At 47.0% G+C, this 20118-nt stretch overlaps 1 protein-coding gene and 2 long non-coding RNA genes across 5 annotated transcripts in view; 2 read left to right on the forward strand and 1 right to left on the reverse strand.

Annotated features, from left to right (window-relative positions):
- The first annotated feature begins 2447 nt into the window (after positions 1-2447).
- Positions 2448-20118, forward strand: part of LOC127611429 (uncharacterized) — a 159658-nt gene continuing 141987 nt past the window's right edge. Inside the window, exon 1 of the long non-coding RNA XR_007965320.1 lies at positions 2448-2758. This is a non-coding gene — a long non-coding RNA (uncharacterized LOC127611429). The remainder of the gene's footprint in view (positions 2759-20118) is intronic.
- The window catches only part of slc39a10 (solute carrier family 39 member 10), an 81084-nt gene continuing 69477 nt past the window's right edge, over positions 8512-20118 (forward strand). Inside the window, exons 1-4 of one of the 3 annotated variants that reach the window (XM_052081920.1) lie at positions 8620-8739; positions 13185-13259; positions 16137-17089; positions 17955-18132. In XM_052081920.1, the coding sequence (XP_051937880.1) occupies positions 16157-17089; positions 17955-18132 (1111 nt within the window). In that variant the 5' untranslated portion in view covers positions 8620-8739; positions 13185-13259; positions 16137-16156. Of the gene's footprint in view, positions 8740-11432; positions 11599-13184; positions 13260-16136; positions 17090-17954; positions 18133-20118 lie in introns of those variants that run through there. The other 2 variants (XM_052081921.1, XM_052081919.1) reach the window with 2 other exon arrangements.
- LOC127611426 (uncharacterized) overlaps positions 14873-20118 on the reverse strand; it is a 63027-nt gene continuing 57781 nt past the window's right edge. Inside the window, exon 2 of the long non-coding RNA XR_007965318.1 lies at positions 14873-15119. This is a non-coding gene — a long non-coding RNA (uncharacterized LOC127611426). The remainder of the gene's footprint in view (positions 15120-20118) is intronic.

Below are 20118 nucleotides of genomic sequence, written 5' to 3' on the forward strand. Positions count from 1 at the left end.
CTTTGCCGGCCCCAGTAACGACCGGGATGCGTCGGCAAATGACATTAGCGTCATATCGATGCTAGCGGTTGCCCATTCATCCAGGCCTTGCTTATGTGCACTCGTTGTGACCTCCGAGAAGCGCAGCCGGCCCCATAAAGAGCGCTTGAAATGATCGAGTCTCACAATTGGAACCATTTTACATCGAAGCCTTCCGGGCTGGGGTGGGGGAAACGTCTTCTTTTATTTTTTTCCCCAGCAAATGTGATCTTAAGCACATTTCCCTCAAGGTCAACTGTTAGCACAAGAAATGGTTTTGCTAGTACGATTTGGTGAGGCTGGAAGAAAAGCTGAAAAATATTTAGTTTTATTAGGTTAACAAAACAAACCAAAGAAAAAAAAGTAAAAGACAGACATTCGTTGTTACATCCCCAAAGATCTCATTAGCCGTTCCATGAATAACCATTTCAGTTCAGCGGCTAACCTCCAAAGTTTTGACGTTAGCGGAAACTAAATGACTACAGTCAAACCTCTTTTGGACGTACCCCATTGACAAGGTTTCCACGCCTACAACGTTCACATTTCAAAGTCCCGACATATTTATACTGAATTACACTTTCAACGTTTCGTACTGTAAGTATCCATCATAGGTTGGCGGCCATTTTATCGGGAATGGTTACGACGAACGACCGTTGTGACGTACGGATTCGCTACGTCCCTCGAGTTACGTTGTCGCAAGGGTCGACTGGAGAACAAAAATTGAAAGGAGGGCAACAAAAGACTCCCTTGCAAATTATTTGCGACAGCACAATGAGATTTGACCGCATCGGAGCGGGTGATTAATGACCACGGCAAAACTGTTAATGGTCCCATTAGTGCCTCGGTCAGCTGGGAGGCGTCGGCAAAATGTTTAAATAAAAAAAAAATGTGAGAGGATAGAGAGGCTTGAAGCTGATGAAAATGAAGTCTCCAGACAGTGCTGTGCGATGCATTATGGGATGTCCCGGTTACCATGCGCCGGGAGACATTAATCAAAGCCCGGCGGCCTTCTGTGCCCCCGCAATCCTACCACTCCCCCTCCTCCGCTAGAGATTCATTGGCATTCATTATCCATCGATTGTAGCTTTTTCTCCGTAATCGCCCGTCTCCAGTCACATGCGGGCCTCCGAGGAGATCATTATTTGGAGACGGAAGCAGAAATCCGAATGGCGGCGGATCGCCGAGCGGGCCGAGGTGATGAGCAAGTGCAAAAACATCAGCTCGTCGTTACCCAAATGAATCATTTTCCTTAACGGCTCCCGCCGTCTTTCTAAGGCGCTAACAACATCGAGGATCGATTTGGACGCCAGCGGAGGATCGGTCTTTTATTGGCCTTCTGGAGCCGTTTGTCGTGTTGGGGGGGTGGGGGGCGAGCTCCTTGCCGGGTGATTATATGATCGAGAATTGTGATATTGCGTGACCAGCGGCTAGCTGTGAGCATGTTTACGTGATCAGACGTGGCGCAAATGTGTGCGACGCTAGCTCATCGTAGTCCCCCTTCGAATATTGGTTTGCAAGTTGAGAGAAACGGAACCCGCCAATAAATGAAAGAAGAACCAGGACGCAGAAAGTAATGGGAACAAATTGACCCGACGTACAGCTAGCTAAACGCGCAGCTGATGGGCAGCCATTACTTCTGAAGAGGAAGCTATTTGGACAAGAGAAGTTCCTGCCCTCGCGGTTCGGAGGAAGCTGTTGCGCGTGCTATGTTGTCAAAAACAAGACAAACATGAGAAACCTGTTGAATTATTTGAACACGTAGCACCCCAATGATCGAGTGAAAAGCTTGAAAAAGTGAGCACGGCTTGCCGTTGTAAACATTAGCACTTTAGCCGCTAATAAGTAGACGGCGGCCACCGAATGAAAACAGCAATCGATCGCGTCATCTTTTAACCAATCACGTTAGCAAGTAGCAAGGATGCTAATGCCATATATTTAGTCAAGTCAAGTCAAGTCAACAGTATTTATAGAGCACTTTCAAACAGCCATCGCTGCATACAAAGTGCTGTACATGGAGCGATTTAACATATACAATAAACAGTAAGACGAATCAGTAATAAGTAATAAGTAATAAGGCGGTAGAAAGCACCAAGCAGTAAAAACAATAGCAAATCTAAGTCATGCTGAGTCAAACGCCAAAGAATACAAGTGAGTTTTGAGGAGGGATTTAAAGATGGGCAGCGAGGAGGCTTGCCGAATGTTCAGTGGGAGGTCATTCCAGAGAGATGGACCAGCAACAGAAAAGGCTCGATCCCCTCTGAGCCTCAGTTTAGTTCTTGGTACGTCTCGCAAAGACTGGTCCACAGACCTGAGGCGCCGGGCAGGGGTGTAGGGGCGTATGAGCTCAGAGAGGTAAGGTGGCGCGAGATTATTCAGAGATTTGAAAACAAAGAGGAGGATCTTAAAAATAATTCTAAAATGAATGGGGAGCCAGTGAAGGGATGCCAAAGTAGGAGTTATATGCTCCCTCTTACGAGTACCAGTCAAGAGGCGAGCAGCGGCATTCTGTACCAGCTGAAGGCGCTTGATGGAGGACTGGCTGACTCCAAAGTACAGGGCGTTGCAGTAATCGAGCCGGGATGTGACAAAGGCATGAATTACTGTCTCAAAGTGTTCATGTGAGAGGAAAGGTTTTATTTTGGCCAGCTGTCTAAGGTGAAAGAAGCTGGATTTAACAACGGCACCAATTTGCCGATCGAGTTTGAAATCACTGTCCAGTTTAAGTCCCAAGTTTGAGACCGTTGATTTCAGATTTTTCAGATTTTTCAGATTTAGGACTTCACTTAAAATGTATGATGTTGACATGACAAGGCATATTTGTTATTCCTGATTGGTCCATTTCTTTGCGGTTCACTGTGTGATTTTATCCTACAGTGGAATAGCACAGTTTGGAATGAATGAAAAAAAAATAAAAATCTGGTCATAAAATATTCAATGGCTCCATAATTATTCTTTGCTGTCAGTCCCAGCGCTTTAAAACTGGCAATTTATAAGCAATGAAAAAAAAATGCTTGCTTCGTGAAGGGCATGTACTCGTCTCAACTGGTCCGTGACGCAAAAAAGGTTGGGTAGGCCCCCCCGCTGCTTGACACCGCCGATCCTCACTCGGGTCGCCAATGTGCGGGGGGGGGGGAAAAAAAAAACAGACGTGTATCGTGACATTCGGGGACACCCCGTAAGTGTCTTTCAAAAATGACCCGTACATGTTAATTAGAAGGAATTTATTAAGGACCGTGGAATCGAGCGGCAGACCTCGTAAATAATGCCCACGTTTTTTTTATTTATTCAGCAGTGATAAAGGGATTGTTCCAAAGTGCCCTTACTAAATGATTAATTTTCACCTTATTATAGTAACTGGAACGAAAACAGTGACAGATGTGGAACTAATATTAAAACTTCCCCTCGAGTGTCGTGATTAAAGTTGCCGCGCCAACAAGAAGTAGCATCACTCAAGGAGAATGCCTTTGCACATTGCGCGGGTCACCCGACACGCAATTAAATTAACGATTGTTGGATCTGACGCATAATTGAATGGCGCGGCATTCGAGGTGAGACGCGGCCCCGCCCGGCCGCAGAACAAATAAGGCGGACAATGTCGGAGGCGCTTTTGACAGTGGCTTGGTGGGAAAAAATGAGGCCGGGCTGATTCGTTTTGAAATGACGATGCCTTGTCACCGATCAATTGCGAGGTACACTTGCAGCAAAGAAATGAACTTAATAAAGAGATCACGTCCGTATACGGTATATTCTGTAAATTCACGTTAGCACCCGCTGCAGCTTTTTTTCATTCTGTAACTTCAACACTGATGAACTTGCTTTCATGCAAACATTTTTCAAATAATCAACAAGCAAAAAACTCAGACGGACAATTACGAGGCGCTTGATAAACATATCCGGGGGAAACCGATTACTCCTCACTGCCTTAGCGTTGGGCCAATTACAAGCTCTGCCGCCACGGTGATGTATCATCACGTAAATTCGATACCTCCTGCATCAATTAAGTTAGTATAAATATATATATATTATATATACTGTATATACACACACATTCAATTAATCGGTGGAATAATTGGGAGAATAATTGATCGTACAAATATTCAATAGTCACAGCACTACAAAGTACACTCAGTTAATTTGCGGAGCCTGGTAGGTATACAGAAACATTGCCGCCCCCCACAAAAAAATAATAATAATAATAATAAATCCACTGGTCAGATACCAGCAGCTTGTTCATTTCAGGCCAACTGACAAAGTGTAAACGTGGCCTCACGACACTTTCATTTTACACCAGATCAGAACCTGAAGCAAACTGGCCTCTGGAGCCTGTTGTTGGCGTTTGAGGGACATTGTAAGAGCCTCAAACAAGAAAAAAAAAGGGAGGAGATATGGCAACTCCCACTCTAAATCCAGACCGAGTCTGTCAATATGTGTCCCTCTTCGAAATCCGATCTGCATTTCGCTATCTGTACGGGAATGGGTGTTAATTTATTGGCACGAACCCATCCGCAGTTATAAAGCGTTGCGGCGAACGGCTTTTCGCAATAAAAGCATTGCGACGTTACCCAGGGATAATCTATTTTGCAGTAATTTCATACATTCATAGGCAGCAAATGATGAAATATAGCCCAGGCCGCACGGGCAAAGCACATTACGCAGGCCCTGGGTGGCGATTTGTTGCCTAATGAAGCCATTAACCTCACACTACCAAATCTGATTCTGGCAAAAATAATGGCTTCATTAGCGCCAGGAATTGGATTGAAGTGTGTTTCAGTTAGGGAGCCGGCGTCTCGCGTAGTCACAGGTCGGTGGCGCACTGCCGACACCCTCCCGAAAGAAACGGACTTTTCTCTTGATAATGACACACAAATAAGGAGATTGTTTGTGCCTCATCGGATCTTTGTAATGAACCAATGCCACACTCGGAAATATTAATTGTGTTTGAAAGGGTTGGCGTGTTTATCATCCATGGAGAGATCCCCCCCCCCCACCCCAAGTCACACACATGCGAGTAAAATCGATGCTATGCTAAGCTGCCCTAGCAGATGCTCACAGCGCGTTATTGTCATTATGATTCCTAGCGCAGGCTAGGCTTGGTTAGGCTAGGTTAGGCTAGGCTAGGCTAGGCTAGGCTGCTCTTCCATCTCGGTCGATGGAAGAGCTAGGCTAGGTTAGGCTGCTCTTCCATCTTGGTCGATGGAAGAGCAGCCTAACCTAGCCTAGCCTAACCTAGCCTAACCAAGACTAGCTTGGTTCCATCTCGGTCGATGGAAGAGCAGTGACGTTTGGACGCTTTACGAGGACGTTAGGACGTCGCTCCTACTTGGCAAACACCTTCTTCGTCAAAACTTGTTAAGAACCAAGCGAGCACAGCGCTAGCCGTGCTGCCAAATGAGCACCACGGCCATAAGGGGTGTGAGTAGTTTTTATGGAAACTACAAACTGCCCCTTTAAGTACAGTAGCAATTTGTACGTCCTTGCTAGCTTTTACCACTAATGGCCCTCTTTGTTGTTTTTAAGTTAAGGCATGTGCCACCAAGCCACTGTTTGTCACATTTTACAATCTTCTGATGTTTACAGGGGGAAATGTAATTAACTTTTACGATGGTGTACAATAAGCCTCTTATCTTTAGTAGCCGTCAGAAATTAAGGCCGCGGCGTCGGACGGCGACAATGAAATATTTAGCCCGGCTCGCTCTTGTTGTATTCCGCGCTCCATGATTTATTCATTCGCACGGCCCGAAATGGTTCCACGGCTTACAATCTGCGCAGGAGGCGGCGAGCCCCCGAAGGCCTCAAGCAAGTGGGTTAGCGCGGCGCTATCTTTCTGCCTCGCTCTATTCACCAGAGACACACTGAAGCTATTCTTTGCAAAAACTTTGTTTATGTATAATAAATAAGGGACGTCTCTGTCAGGAATTCTCATTTATCAAACTCAAGCCACATGTTTCCTAATTGCCCCGCATGACTAGCGAAGCGGGGATGGACCACTATGGTCTTAATAATCCGTTACCCGGCGTAGAAATTATTTATTAAACAAACGTTGGTCTGAAATTCGTTTTTACGCACCGTAGCCTTCACCAAAATTCCATTCCATTGTATTTTTTTTTCATTGTGGGTACAACGGACCTTCGGGCACTTTTTTTTTTCCACCTAAATCCTCCAAATGTAACGGCGTAGGACAAAAAGGATTTCAATCGGGTATCTAGGCTCCCCTGCGTATGATTGGGATTTATTTGTGAGCTCATTTTCTCAATGTGAGCCCGGAATGTTTACCGCGTGCATTTTTGTAACTGGAGCAGATGAGAATTTTGCCTCAGAATTGACTCCAAATAGCTGCTTAAAAGTGCACCATGATGGACGACCGCCTCACACTGCGGAGGTCCGGAGGGTCGGAGTTGTGTGAAGTTTGCTTGTTCTATCCGTGCCTGCTTGGGTTTCCTCGCGCATTCCAAAAGCACGAATGGGAGGCGGACGGAACAACAAATTACTGTCGTTTGTTTTTGGACGGCAGCCTGTTACCCAAAGTCACCAATAATACTAAAAATGAAAACAATAGAGAATGGACGCCTTACTTGGTGGTCTTATGTGGTGCTGTATCAAAGCAAAACCTCAGTCGCGGTTTGAAAAAAACAAAAAGAACAACAACAACAACTCAAGATACACTCAGACATCCCCTGCATGTGAACACGCTTTGACTCTTATATAACTTGAAGTCTCTTGTGTTTTGTCCAGCCAGGGGGCGTTAACAGCAACTGCTGTACTTGCTCACAAACTGGAGCTGCAGATATCACTGGCATGCTCTCCCTTTTTTTTTTTGCACAAGAAGCACTTGAACTTTTAAAAGAAACCTCCCCGCAATATGCCGTCGTCACCGCGCTAGTTCTAATAAAAGTCAAACCCGACTCTCTAAATGTCATTCAACATCAGAAGATACTTTGAAGCACAGTGTCGTGCTTGAGGACTTTTTTTTTCCTTTCCTTTATCCAGTTATTCTCATTGCGAAAAAGGCAAAGTGGCCTGCGGCGTAAGCCGTATAAGCCGCTGTTCTGGGCCGTTCTGTAAATCTCATTGTTTTTTTTAAATTTTATTCCTGCCTTGGACCCTGTGTGCCTTTTGTGAAATGTTTTGCCTTGAACGCATAAGGACGGTTCTCTTTGCGATAAATGTTTAATAAGAAACTTGTTTTTAAATTGATCAAAACTGCTCTTTGATTATTATTGTATGAAAATGTTGCGTAATCAGATGCCACCGTTGGATTATCCCGTGCTAAAGCATACTCACATTAGGTGTGGATGAACTTAGTTAACTAAAAAGTAAATGTTTGCAGTTTAATGTCACTCATCATCTAGGATATCTCCTTTTAATTGGGTCTGATTTTGCCAAGAGGCTACATGAAAGTAAAGAAATAATAGCTGTGCTTGAAACCCGAATTGCGAATTACCTGTTCAATTGCTGACACGTGTGCACCCAATTTCATGTCAACCCATAAAACTTTTGTTGGGGGCAGATTTTTTTTTTTTTTGTTTTCTAACTTGCAACCGAGCATGAAATGAGAGTGAAATTGGTGAGTTTCCAAACATGTTGAAAATTTCCCTCCTTACAAAACGCAGTGTCTGGATTGTGATCTCCGTTGTGGGGAACCTTTGCGCCGAAATTGCTCTGCAACGCGAGGCTGCTTGTATGGCAGGGGCTGGTCAAACCCGACAGCTCATCGTGGCTATCGGCCCTGGCTAATAAATCCATTGTCTGCCGGATCAAAGTTGGACTGCTAAATTGCTAAGAAGATGACTCCCCTCACACACACACACACATACACACCACCACTCGTATTTTTAGATACCCACAGCTAAAGTCAGTTGTTCATATCCTAACAAGGAAGGCAAAATCATTTCACGCCGTATTAACTGACAAATTGCTCGGTGCAGCGCGTGTCAATCCATTGATTTCTTGGATATAGCACTTCATGAGTCCAAAGTAAACAAAAAGGACTGCGAGCGGAGATGCCGATGGGAAAATCGATATAGACTGTGCCCAGTCATTTTTATGTTACGTGAGACTTTTGTGTTACTTTTTTGTTTTTCTTCAGATTTCCAGCTGTCTTCCTAACTCTACAGGCTGATGTGAATATCATGAAAACTGCCTTTTTGTACACATTTTTTATTGTTTTCAAAAAGCACAATGTTAACACAATCCATGCCAAACCCATTTTTTCATGAAAATCCTGCGACCATAACTTATGAAGCACAAAATTATTCATGTGAATACTTATCTGCTTTCAAATTGACACACAGAAACTATAAATGTTTACTTTTGTACCTTTCATACACGAAGTGAAATTGTGACCTCATGATAGATATAGCGTGTGCACAAAAATCTAATATGTAACCACAAAATACTAAATTGTCATGAAAATATTATAATATGTGCGCAAGGAATAGCTATATTCTCTGGTTTTATCTTGTAGACTGAAATTAAGAGTTTAGTTGAAATAAATAAAATAAAGTCGGTATGTCATACTGCGCTTTCTCGCCGCTGTACTACAAACCCCATTTATACGCCAACAGCGTAACTAGCTGTCCCCGACTCTGTTGCAACGGGAGGAATACTACGCAAGCAACGTTGGGGAATTGGGGTTCATTCTCGCCGCCTGACGTCATATTTGCGGAAGCATTTTTTTTTTCGTACCGAGCGGAGAGGAGCTGCACACGGCACTCGAGTGAGGTAACGACGCGAAAAAGGCATTTACGCTCCTCTTCATTCACTCCCACAAAACAACATGGACACGATCGCGTGGCCTGGCGCCCACGCCGATATATTTGCCAATTCTCGGCACTTGTTGAAGCGCAACTAGCAAACACCCCGACTGACGAGCATGTCGTTTGGAAGCTCTTCTCCGCTGCGCTCATTTCCTGCGTGCTCGTCTGCTGCTAGCTCGTGTTGCTTTGCTTTTTACGAGCTACTTTAGCCGTTCTACCAGGCAGCCGCTCCCCGTCAACGCAAACTTAAGGGGCTGCTGGGAAGAAATGTTACTCATTATGCGCCAGCATCTTCTCTTTTCTTGTCTTACTGGCTCATTGTAGCACTTTATTTTTGACGGGGGCTTCCTAGCGTGTTTCTCCTCGCCACGTGCGGCGAAGCGAGCAAACGTCGAATTGTTGACTAGCATTCTCTTTGCTGCGTATTTATTTGACCACTGGTAGTCATGATTTATGGACAAAGAAGGCTGATGGCGCATCTTGCTTTTTTTGGAAGGGAAGTAGTCATCGCAGAGTCCTGCTGGTCTATTTCGGGGGCCTCGTCGAGGGTTGCATTTACAGCGCAACTTGTGGAACTAATACCCTGGCTAACTACAACGACATACATTTCAACCCAACCGCTTGCCCGTTTGCCAGCTATTTGAGAGCAGTTTAATAGATTTTTCTAAAATTTAATTTTGGCACCAAACAAGTGGTGGACGCACTGAAATCAAGCCGAAAGGCAGATGTCTAGAAATGTGGGTGTTAAAATAAAACACAAAAACAACAAACTTTGTTGGCAGTTACCGGAATGAATGTTGTGGGTTTCCAGTTGTGTTTTTGCCACTCTGTTTACACAGCCTGGAATTGATCGAAATGATTGGTTTTAATCCGGTCAAGTTCAATACAACATTATTGACTTGGTTCAGAAGTAGATAGTGGTTCACTCTCGAGCTAAATGATTCTCCGTCACCTACTGTATTCCAATGCATTTAATTCTTTTAAGGAATCCGTATAACGATAACATCAAGTCGACCGCAAATATTTGCAACCGTTTGTTTATCACGATCAATTAATCGCAGCTGCTCCTGGCGATTGCGACTTGTGTGCTGTCATCAAGCGGGCCAGGCCCTGCCTTAAAACTGAACACGTTTTGAAGTCGCAGATACGCCAGCCAGTGTAGAGCATGAGGATTGCCAACTCAAGTGGTTAAAAAGCTCAACCTGCACTTCACGGGCATGTTTTCGTATTGGAATTGTTGCTTAAGAATGCAAAATACATTTTCATTCCATGACTTGACGTGTTTCGATGGCCCCAGTCTAACTTAAAATAAGATCTCATTTATTTGTCCCATATCTCACAATGACTGTTCTACGAGTAACTGTCATGTTGACTATACCGTGGCCATTTTTTTTGTTGTTGTTGTTGCTTTCAGTCACTCGTGATGTTTTAGCTCACCACAGCCTGCAGGTGAGTGAAATAGGACAACCCTTGACTAGTGCAATAAAGACCAAATCATCTGACCATGTGTTCGCAAAGCATAAACATGCTCTCAAGTCATATTTCCCAACAACACAATTCACTTGACTGTTACTTTCAGTGTTTAAAATGTGTCACATGAAGCAACATAAATAAAAGAAGCCTTGCCCCGCCCCCTATAATGAGCAAAACCTGGTCGGTCTCAAGTCAATAGCGCATATTTAAGCTGCTACTTAAAAAGCCCGTTTGAAAAACATCGTTATTCCCGCACAAGCGGCCCGGTAGTCCAGTGGTTAGCACGTGGGCTTCACAGTGCAGAGGTACCGGGTTCGATTCCGGCTCCGGCCTCCCTGTGTGGAGTTTGCATGTTCTCCCGGGGCCTGCGTGGGTTTTCTCCGGGTGCTCCGGTTTCCTCCCACATTCCAAAAATATGCATGGCAGGCTGATTGAACACTCTAAATTGTCCCTAGGTGTGAGTGCGAATGGTTGTTCGTTTCTGTGTGCCCTGTGATTGGCTGGCAACCGATTCAGGGTGTCCCCCGCCTGCTGCCCGAAGACTGCTGGGATAGGCTCCAGCACCCCCCGCGACCCTAGTGAGGATCAAGCGGTTAGGAAGATGAATGAATGAATGAATGAATGAAAGCTTTAAGTAAGCGCTTCTGCCTTCTGCTGGGCTCGATTTGAACAACAACAAAAATGAAAAATAGACGAATTGTAAATGCCATTGTACTCTCGATTGGTAAGATGCGAGCCAAAAGCTCACTTGTTGGGCGCGCTTCAGATTGGAGATTCTCCTTTGGAGAATTCCATCGCTAATGTTAACCATGGAAAGCTTCATAATTATTAGCGCTCTCTAATTTGCAATAAATTATCATTTAGTTTTAAAAACAACAACAACAAGTCCAGACAGGAAGTACAATTGTACCGAGTCGATCAGGAGTGTTGCTAAGCAACGCAGGGGAATCCCGCGGCGGCAGTTCGCTTCTTACGGTTTGTCGTCGCCGAGGCCTTTTTGGTGAAAATCGCATCGTGTTCATTGTCAGGCAAATTGGCAAAAGGGAATGAAAAAGTTTGGGCACCCCAGACTTAGACGGACGGCACTTTACAGTATCACGTTCAATCGATGCCCACGATAACGTGGCGCTTGGCCAGTTACTCTCTTGTAAATATTACCTGCATATTACAGGTCACGCGGAATGTATCTGCCTTGAATCCCGCTCGCGCGCATACACACGAGCACCCGCACGCACGCACGCTGTGCCTCCCGACGTCCTCCCCAAATAACTTGAGCCTTTGGACTTGAAAGCATTTAGTGGTCTTACCTTGGGCTCAGAGTGTACATGTGCTTGCCGTGTTTGGACCAGAGGTAAGGACCACTTCCTGCCGTTGAAATACTTTTTTTTTCTTTTTTCCAAATCATTTATTCAAGTGATTATTTTCTTTGCTTCCTTGTATTTCTGGCTTTTGCCCGCTAGCCAAATGGATGTCGGAAAACGGGACGGTAGCGCGTACGTCAACTCTACCAACCGATGGGTCAATGCAAGTCATTTCTCTTGTTATATGTAAGGGGCAAGAAGGGGGGGCATGTCTTCTTTTATTGGCTTGTTTGTTTTTTAACTCCCCGACTGCCGATCCGTGCAACAAAATGACAACCATGCTAGACGTAGCACAACCTTTGAAACTTTACGACAGCGTTTGCGGCTTGTCGGGTTTGCATGCTCAGCTCCATTAAACAAAAATAAGCGCCTTTGCCGGATTCTCTTTGTTGTGTATTTTGGGACGGTTCGCGATCGTGAAGACTCTCGTGCATCCGAGTGGATTTGAAAAATTGTGGAAAAGCGTTCCCCTTATTTCAGTGTTTCAACTCGTACGCGCGTTGAAAGTCACTTTATTTCTTCTGCCGTCTCATTTCGTGAAGGGTTTTGCTAGCTGTAATCTGTGATCCTCAAAATGCAAGTGGGAGTGCGCCCAAATCAGTTCCACGTTTTGACCTTTGACCTTTTTTTTGGTTTGTTTTCCGATGAAGCACCCTGCTGAACATCGTTCAAGCTTGAAGCGGTCGGGCCGCCGACGTGCCATCCAACGGCCTCGCCTCCGTGTGCGCCGGCTCAATACGGCAATTTTGTTTTCTCGTAAGAAATGTGAAGCCGCGTTGGGTTCCCACATTGGACCCCCCCCCCTCTCACCCCCACCCCTTCTGCTGCCGTCCCGTGCTTGACACCGACATGAGAAACAAATGAATCGGTCATGTGGGAATCATATGAAGCGGCTCAGACGTTTGCGCATCAGCGATTCCCTCGCGAGAGAAATAACTGCCCCCCCCACCCCCACCCCCCGCTGTCACCGGTGACCTGGATTTGACCCGGGCGCCGCCGCCGCCGCCACTGTTGCGCCATCTTAATTTTACCTCGAAATATTTTGAGCAGCCCTCCTAGAAATCCAGCACCAGGACACTTTTAAATATGTAAAAAAAAAACATTCAGTTGCCTCATGGGGGGGGGGGCGGATTTTAAATTGGAACATGAGGAGCTGTTTTCATGTATTTACCTTGAAAGAAAAAAAAAGGGACTTGAAACAGAGCCTCGAGTCTTCCTTTGACTAATGGACGTTGTACAAAGGTTGCTTTGTTCATTTGGGTGGCAGGTTGTATGATTTTTATTTTTTTTTTTTCTGAATGAAATTCAGCAAATGATCATCTGCGGGTTCATTGGGAAGGCGCCCCCCCCCCCCCCCCCCGTCAGTTAGCGTCCCGCGGCCACGAGACGAGGCGTCTTTTTCTCCGTTGGCTTACGGTCGCGTCTCCGGAATAAACCACACAAGTCACCGAAAAAGCGCATTGGGTCCTGCTCAATTTGATGAAATGCGAGGTCACTCCTCAAAAACGGACCAATCTTGACATGTTTCATTTAACAGCATTTTTTTTCTCCCCGCCCCCCCCCCCCTTTTTTCTAGAATACAGTTTTCAGAAGTGCTGGAAACTCGCAGAATCCGAAGTGGAGGGTCTCAAGCAGGAGGGAGCATATTCACGTGAGTCATCCAAACTCGTCATTATTTACGTACGACAAATCTCATTTCCAAACGCCTCCCCGAGTTCTTTTTTTTAATTTTTTTTAATCGAGTCGCTTGTTCTCCCCGTGCCTGCGTGGGTTTTCCGCGGGTACTCCGGCGTTCTCCCACGGTCCAAAAACATGCCTGGTGGGCTCACGGGTGACTGCAAATTGTGATTGCGCGCGCGAATGGTTGTCGTGTGCCCAACCGATTGGCTGGCGACCGGTTCAGGGTGTCCCCCGCCTGGCGACCGGTTCAGGGTGTCCCCCCGCCTACTGTGAGATGACAACTGGGATAGGCTCAGGCATGCGCGCGAGCCTCCTGAGGATAAACCGGATCAGTTTATGGATTGATGACTGGATGGTGATGTTCTCAAAAGTGACTGAGTAGCATGCCCTGGAAAGTTTTTTAAAAAAACACAAACCTGTTGCGCCAATCAACGCGAAATACGGCAGACGCGTCGATCACGCACGAAAAAGTCTCAAGGAAACCTTTCCGAAAATGTCATCAGAAATTCAGACCTTTTGCTTTGAATCAGCCATTCTGGGCAAATTCCAGGGAATCACATGTCAACCACCTCGTACTGGACTTTCTCTTTCGAGCCTCCCCCCCCCCCCGACCCCCCCAGTTTTATTTTCAATGACTTTCCGCAGTCCAGCCATCCCTCGCATCTTGACAAAAGGCCACAAAATGGAGCACTCTTCAATTGGCCACTTCCAGAGCCACAAGAAGAATCAGATAGCAGCTTTGCGGCTTTTGTTTCGGTGTTCCCTCCCCAAAGTCGAGGCGGCCGCTGTCAACAAGAGAACACAGTCGGCGCTCTGTGTCTTAGTGGGGAGGGTGCGCTCTCCAAACAGGGCCTTGCCTTTACCCGATCCTATCAGCGCTCGGGTTCATAGGTCACCGGCGTCTTGTGTTTATAAACACCGCCGACAGCCGTGAAATAACGTTTCTCGCCACGCTTGACGCCGAACCTTCGGTCGGCGCGCCGTCGCTCCCGAGTTCACGCCTCTCATTCAACGCCCCCGAAAAGGGTAAGTAGATCCTTTGCACACTTTGATTTGAGAATGGGCAACTTGGAGAATGGAAAGAATGTGTCGGGGGTAGGGGGCAAAAGCATGTGGTTGCATTCGGAAATGTGAAATTTTAACAAATAGAAATTGCCATCCTCTTGTTTTGGGGTTTTTTTTGGGGGGGGGGGGCAAAAGTTGCATTCGGGAATGTGAAATTTTCACAAATAAAAATTGCCATCCTCTTGTTTTGGGTTTTTTTTTGGGGGGGGGCAAAAGTTGCATTCGGGAATGTGAAATTTTCACAAATATTTCACTAATAGTCAGGAGCTGAGAAAGTCTTGATGGAGTCTCCTGGTTGATGGAAAACTGCCTCATCAGATACAGTATCTGTCAGATGAATGACCCCCCACCCCACCCGTAGTAGATTAGGCATGTTGAAGAGTTGCGGGGGGTGGAGGTGGGGGGGGGGGGGGTCATACAATTGCTATCACTGCCTAAAATGAATCCCTGTGTCGCCATATCAACATAAAAAAGTAGTCTGCAAGTATATCTGGCTAAGATATTAAAATGAGAATTAAATTTTTAGAATTTCCTTTTTAAAAAGCAAAAAGTGGAAGATTTGGTCTTCTTTCTGCCTATTTGACTTCAAATTTTACCTTTTTGGTGAAAACGTGACGCTTTAAAATTCAGCACTCTTCGTCACTCGTCTGGAGATATTTATCCATTCATCTTTTATCGGAGAAACGCGCACCCAAAACCTTCTTTTTCGGAATCAGTGCTCATTTACGAAAGTGCCGCGTCTTTGATCAGTTCGAGGTTACGTAACCTTACCTTAATCTGTCCCTCTTAAGGCCATCTCGAAATTTTCATTTGCATTTGACCGTGAAATAAACACTTTCAACTCGCCGCCGAAGCGGACGACGAGCTAACGCTCATGGCTAGCATCCGTTAATTGCCGCTCCGATGGCACTTCGCTCAGAGAGCAGAGACGTAGCCGCCGATACTCATTTTTGAGGTACGTTTACTTCTGAACTAAATTGAAATTTGATTTCGAAAAAAAATATTTTGCCCAAATATGTCCAAATAATCGATTTTACACGTCTCGTCGCGATATTTTTGCTCCCAGTTCTTCATATGAATTTTGAATTTGAAGCTCGCGGCACGGGCCGCTCTCAATTTGGTCATCTTTGATGGTGTGTAAACGTGACGTAGAAGCGGCAACCTGCGCTTGACCGTCTCGCCTTTGCCGCGTGCCGGGGGGGGGGCCGTGCTCATCTGACATCCGATTGAGTCCTCAACCCCACTGCCAGCATTCTTGGCCCCGCATGCCCCCCAGGCTTCACTGGAGACCTTATGAGGATCATTTGACTCCGGTGATATTGCGGCTTCGGGCTATTTTTTTTTTAACAGTGGGGGGGGTCAGGAGGGGGGTGGCTGAGCAATTTGTTGCTCAATTCTCCAAGACCGTAGTGTGTTCCGGAAGGCTTGTCTTGTTTATTAGATGTGTAATTCTCAGCGCAATGTAGACGCTTTGAATATTGCGTTCAGAAGCGATACGGCGCCGCGTGATGATTTTCCCCCGTGAGCCGAGCCCGTTGCGCTGCTTTTCGCATCTTTGGGGTGATAAAACGCAGAATTGGGAACGTCGCCACGACTCCAAATATCACGAAAGAGCTTCCGCTGTTAGCCACGTCGTGCTTTCCGTTGTATTCGCTTTGCCGAGTATCTGAATACTACGCAGCGGGTCCAATTGAACTTGGCAACCAAAAACTTTGGCGACCGAGGCGAGGAAAAAAAACGGCGTGTTTTGAGCTTTGTTTTTTCTTTTTTTTTTCTTGTACAGGGGACCAGAGGTTGGGCACAATGCGAGTCCACGTGCACACCAGGTTTTGTTTGTTGTGCCTGCTCACCTTCCTATGCCATCAATCCAGCCACTGTCACGGTGACGGCCACCGGCAGCAGCATCACGGTCATCGCCACGCCGGCCACGCCCACAACGACCTGCAGCTTTCCGAGGCTCCCTATGTGACGAGAGCCTCCCCGCCTGCCGAGTCGGCACTCCCCGACGGCGTGCCTTTAGAGGAAGAGCAGCGGTTTTACATCCAGCAGTTGTTCGGGCGCTACGGGCGGAAGGACCGGCTTGATTTCCAAGGCTTTCAGAGCATGCTGGTCAGCCTGGGTCTCGGCGAAGTCAAAGTGGTCGACGTGGCCCACGATGACCTCGGGCACGACCACGTCGCTCACCTCGACATCCTGGACGTGCAGGAGGGCCTCCATTCGCACGGCAAAGCCCACGGCGGCGGGCAGGCGCACGACAGTCCCAGCGCCCCCCATCCGCAGGCGGAGCGCGACCCCGCGCGGTGCGACCAGAGCGCCGCCTCCGTCACGCCTCCCGGCGCGTCGGGAGAGCGCTCCCATAAACATCATGGCGATCACGATCATAACCACGACCATACGCACGGCGTGGAGCACGGTCACCATCACCATCACGCCGAAGACGACGGCGGCCGTCATTCCGAACGCGTTCCGATGGGCGCGGCTTTGCCTCCGGCCGGCCGCGAGCATTCGTTTTCCGCCCCGGTGGACCTGCGGTCTTCTCCCGCCCCCGCAAACGCTAAGTCCAAGAGGCCAAGGAAGCCGGGGAGGGTCCGAGGGCAAAACAAAACCCTCTCATCTACTGCGGCGCTGTCCGAAAACCACGACCACAGAAACGGAGTCGGCCGCGGCCATTCTCATAAAAACAAGCGAGAAGCGAGCTCTGCGCATGCCAGTGGCTTGCCTCACCAGCATGAGGAGGTAGAGCCTCTAAATACCGTCGCGGGTCAAAGACACCTTGATACCATGTCTGAGCCCCCCCCCCCCCCCAAAAAAAAACAAGCAAGCAAACAAACTAAAGCCATCATGAACTGCCAGGCATTTGTCACATAGAGTAGCAGATCCATATGGGTGACGCTAATGGTAGATGCTAGAAGCTAATGCTAATTGTCGAAAAAAAAACAACAACACCAACTGTAGCTAGCTCTGCTTGACTTTTTGCTTTGACGTGATCGTGTTAGAGACTGGAAAGAAAATTGGCAGATCTTGACGCGGTGTAGCCGCCACATCACAGGCGGACAAAATAAGATATCCTTTATTTGTCCCGCACTGGGGAAATTTTACAGCCTCCCTCAGCAAGAATGTGCTGAAGAATGTGAACGGGCAAAAATGATGTCACTTTTGCCCGTTCAAGTAGAGATTTTTCTACAGGCTAACTGGCTATCTTGTGAATGGTCAAGCTAGTAGCATATTTTGGGATGCTGTGGGAACACATTTCAATGAGCACAAAAAAAAGTGAACACGGTAGAAGAGTTAACGTGTTTTTTTTTTAAATTGTTAACACATTAGCATTAGCCCTATGACTGTTTTGACGCTCGACCGTGGCCGCTATACGATTCGGCTAGCAAGAGCTTGCTTCAAACTGCTGAATGACCGATTAGCATGTGGAGTATTTTGGATAAATCTTCATTTGATCAAATTAGAGAATGACAAGATCTTCCAATATCCTTTTGAATGGTGTGGGGGCGGGGGGGGGGGGGGGTATGTTTGATTTCAGACTCGAGGCGGATGGGCAGCGCCAACTTGAAAAGTGCCTTTTCCACATCTCCCTTCTCTCCTCTCCCAGTGTTTGAACCTGACCCAGCTCCTCCACCACTACGGGCTGAGTCCCGATTCGCTCATCTCCCCGAGCCACTTCACCTACCTGTGCCCGGCGCTGCTGTACCAGATCGACAGCCGGCTCTGCATCCGCCATTACCACCAGAAGGACGTCGAACAGGAAGCCTTGGACAATGTCAGTTCTGGTAAGTGCGAAGCGCGTCATCCATCCGCCTCACACCGGGGGGGGGGGGGGGGGGACGTGTCATTTCAATAACGCTAAGATCAGCCGAAAGCGTTCCAGCTGAAGCCTCGCGCCGCAAGAGCTAGCAGACAGCGTAACGTGCTCTTGTGTTTGGAGTGCACTCGCTCTTGAATAAGAAGGCCAGGAGAAGTCAACTCTCATAAGGCACTCGAAAGGGGGTTCAGGTTTTGTCAACTTGACCGAGCAGGTATTTTGTTCTCTCAATTCACAAGAGGTTTTAGTCATATTTTATTTATTTCTGGGGGGGGGGGGGGGCTCGTCCTTTGTGATTTCGTCACTCATGTAAACGCTCTCGGGCACGGAGGCCAAGATACGAGCGCAGTGATCGCATCAAGTCTTTCCGTGTTGAGGCAGAAGGCAAATTTGGATTTCATCTTCTCATGGGGACTCATTAGCGGTCTTGAGTGATTAAATTAAGTTTCTTTTTTTTCCTCCCAGACAATGCTCTGTTTTTTTGGGGGTTGGGGGGTGACGTGAAAAACTTTGACCGTTTCGTTGCTGCTGTGACTGCTTCCTTGTGACGCAGCTGACCGAGCGGGCTGGGAAAACCTTCCAAAAAAAGCCGGATGGATGAAATGTGGCTAAGCACACCGTGCGTGATTTTGCTGCTCAAGAGGTTTCGAGAAACCGCCAGCAGATGCTCGCCAGAATGAACAAAACCTTTTGTTTGTGAACAAAATGGCTTTGGAGAGTCATGATTTGCTTATTTATGGCTGGAAATGTAACCGTTTATTGGTGGCAGACTATTCCGGAGCATTGCAAACCGTATTTATTAATTTTTTTACAGATGAGCTTCCAATAGCGCCGAACGGTCGTGAACAGCCGTGACAGTCCGAGGAGTGTTTTACTCCCCGATGGCTTTTTTTTTTTATAAACTCCAGACAGGAAGCCCGACAGAATGCAGATGAGATGTTGTTGTTTTGAGTTAATTAGTTACAGGACATGGACCAAAGGTTCGTCAAACCATAAAGTTTGCTGAAAATTTGAAAAGAACGGCCCAGTCACCGTTTCGTGACGACAAAACAAATGCACGCCGATTCGATAACCGATTAATCCACCCCCCCCCCCAAAAAAATCTACAGTGAATTAAAAACCCGTGCTAATGACAGCAGAGATATGAATTGGAAGACGCAGAATATAAGCAGCAGAAGGAGGGAAGTTCCTGGCAAAACCTAATGAAAACCCTTTAACGTTGAACCCCCCCCCCCCCCTTTCTATTATTTTCGTTGCCATGAAGCGCTGACTAATCAGAACCAAACTAAAAACCGAAGGCGACTTTCTCAGATGTCAAAACTCCCGCACTAGCCTTCTCATTCATCTTGCGTTTGAGGGAATACCAGCCAAGTTGCGAAACGCACCCCTTTTTAGCTCTCTCAGGGGAGGGGGCGGCGACCATTTTGCCAGTTGCTGTCGGCTGAAAATGACATCACAGTTGTGGGGCTCAACTGTGATGTCATTTTCAGTCGACAGCAAGTAGCAAAATGGCCGCCGCCACTTACCCTTTCCTTGAGATGGACAAATTTGGGCGGCCAAACGCACCCCTTTTTAGCTCTCTCGGGGAGGGGGCGACCATTTTGTCACTTGCTGTCAGCTGAAAATGACATCACAGTTGTCCGGGGCTCAACTGTGACGTCATTTTCAGTCGACAGCAAGTAGCAAAATGGCCGCCACCACTACCTTTCCTTGAGATGGACAAATTTGGGCGCCGCTACGACTTAACTTCCCCCAAACGCAATACAAAATGGCAAATCTGTCTCATGCAAAGGCGGAATATGTCTCCCCCTTCGCATGCTGACTGGGGGAGGGGGTTGGGGGGGGGGGCGTCTGGTGAAGGAAAAAGTCATCATTACTACTCAGTCGGCTCTTTTTCAGCAACACGTGTAGGACTTTTTAGCGTCGTTCTCGGAGACCGTGGGACGGCCCCCCC

This window comes from Hippocampus zosterae, chromosome 12 (assembly GCF_025434085.1).
Source record: "Hippocampus zosterae strain Florida chromosome 12, ASM2543408v3, whole genome shotgun sequence".
NCBI classification, from domain to species: Eukaryota; Metazoa; Chordata; class Actinopteri; order Syngnathiformes; family Syngnathidae; genus Hippocampus; species Hippocampus zosterae.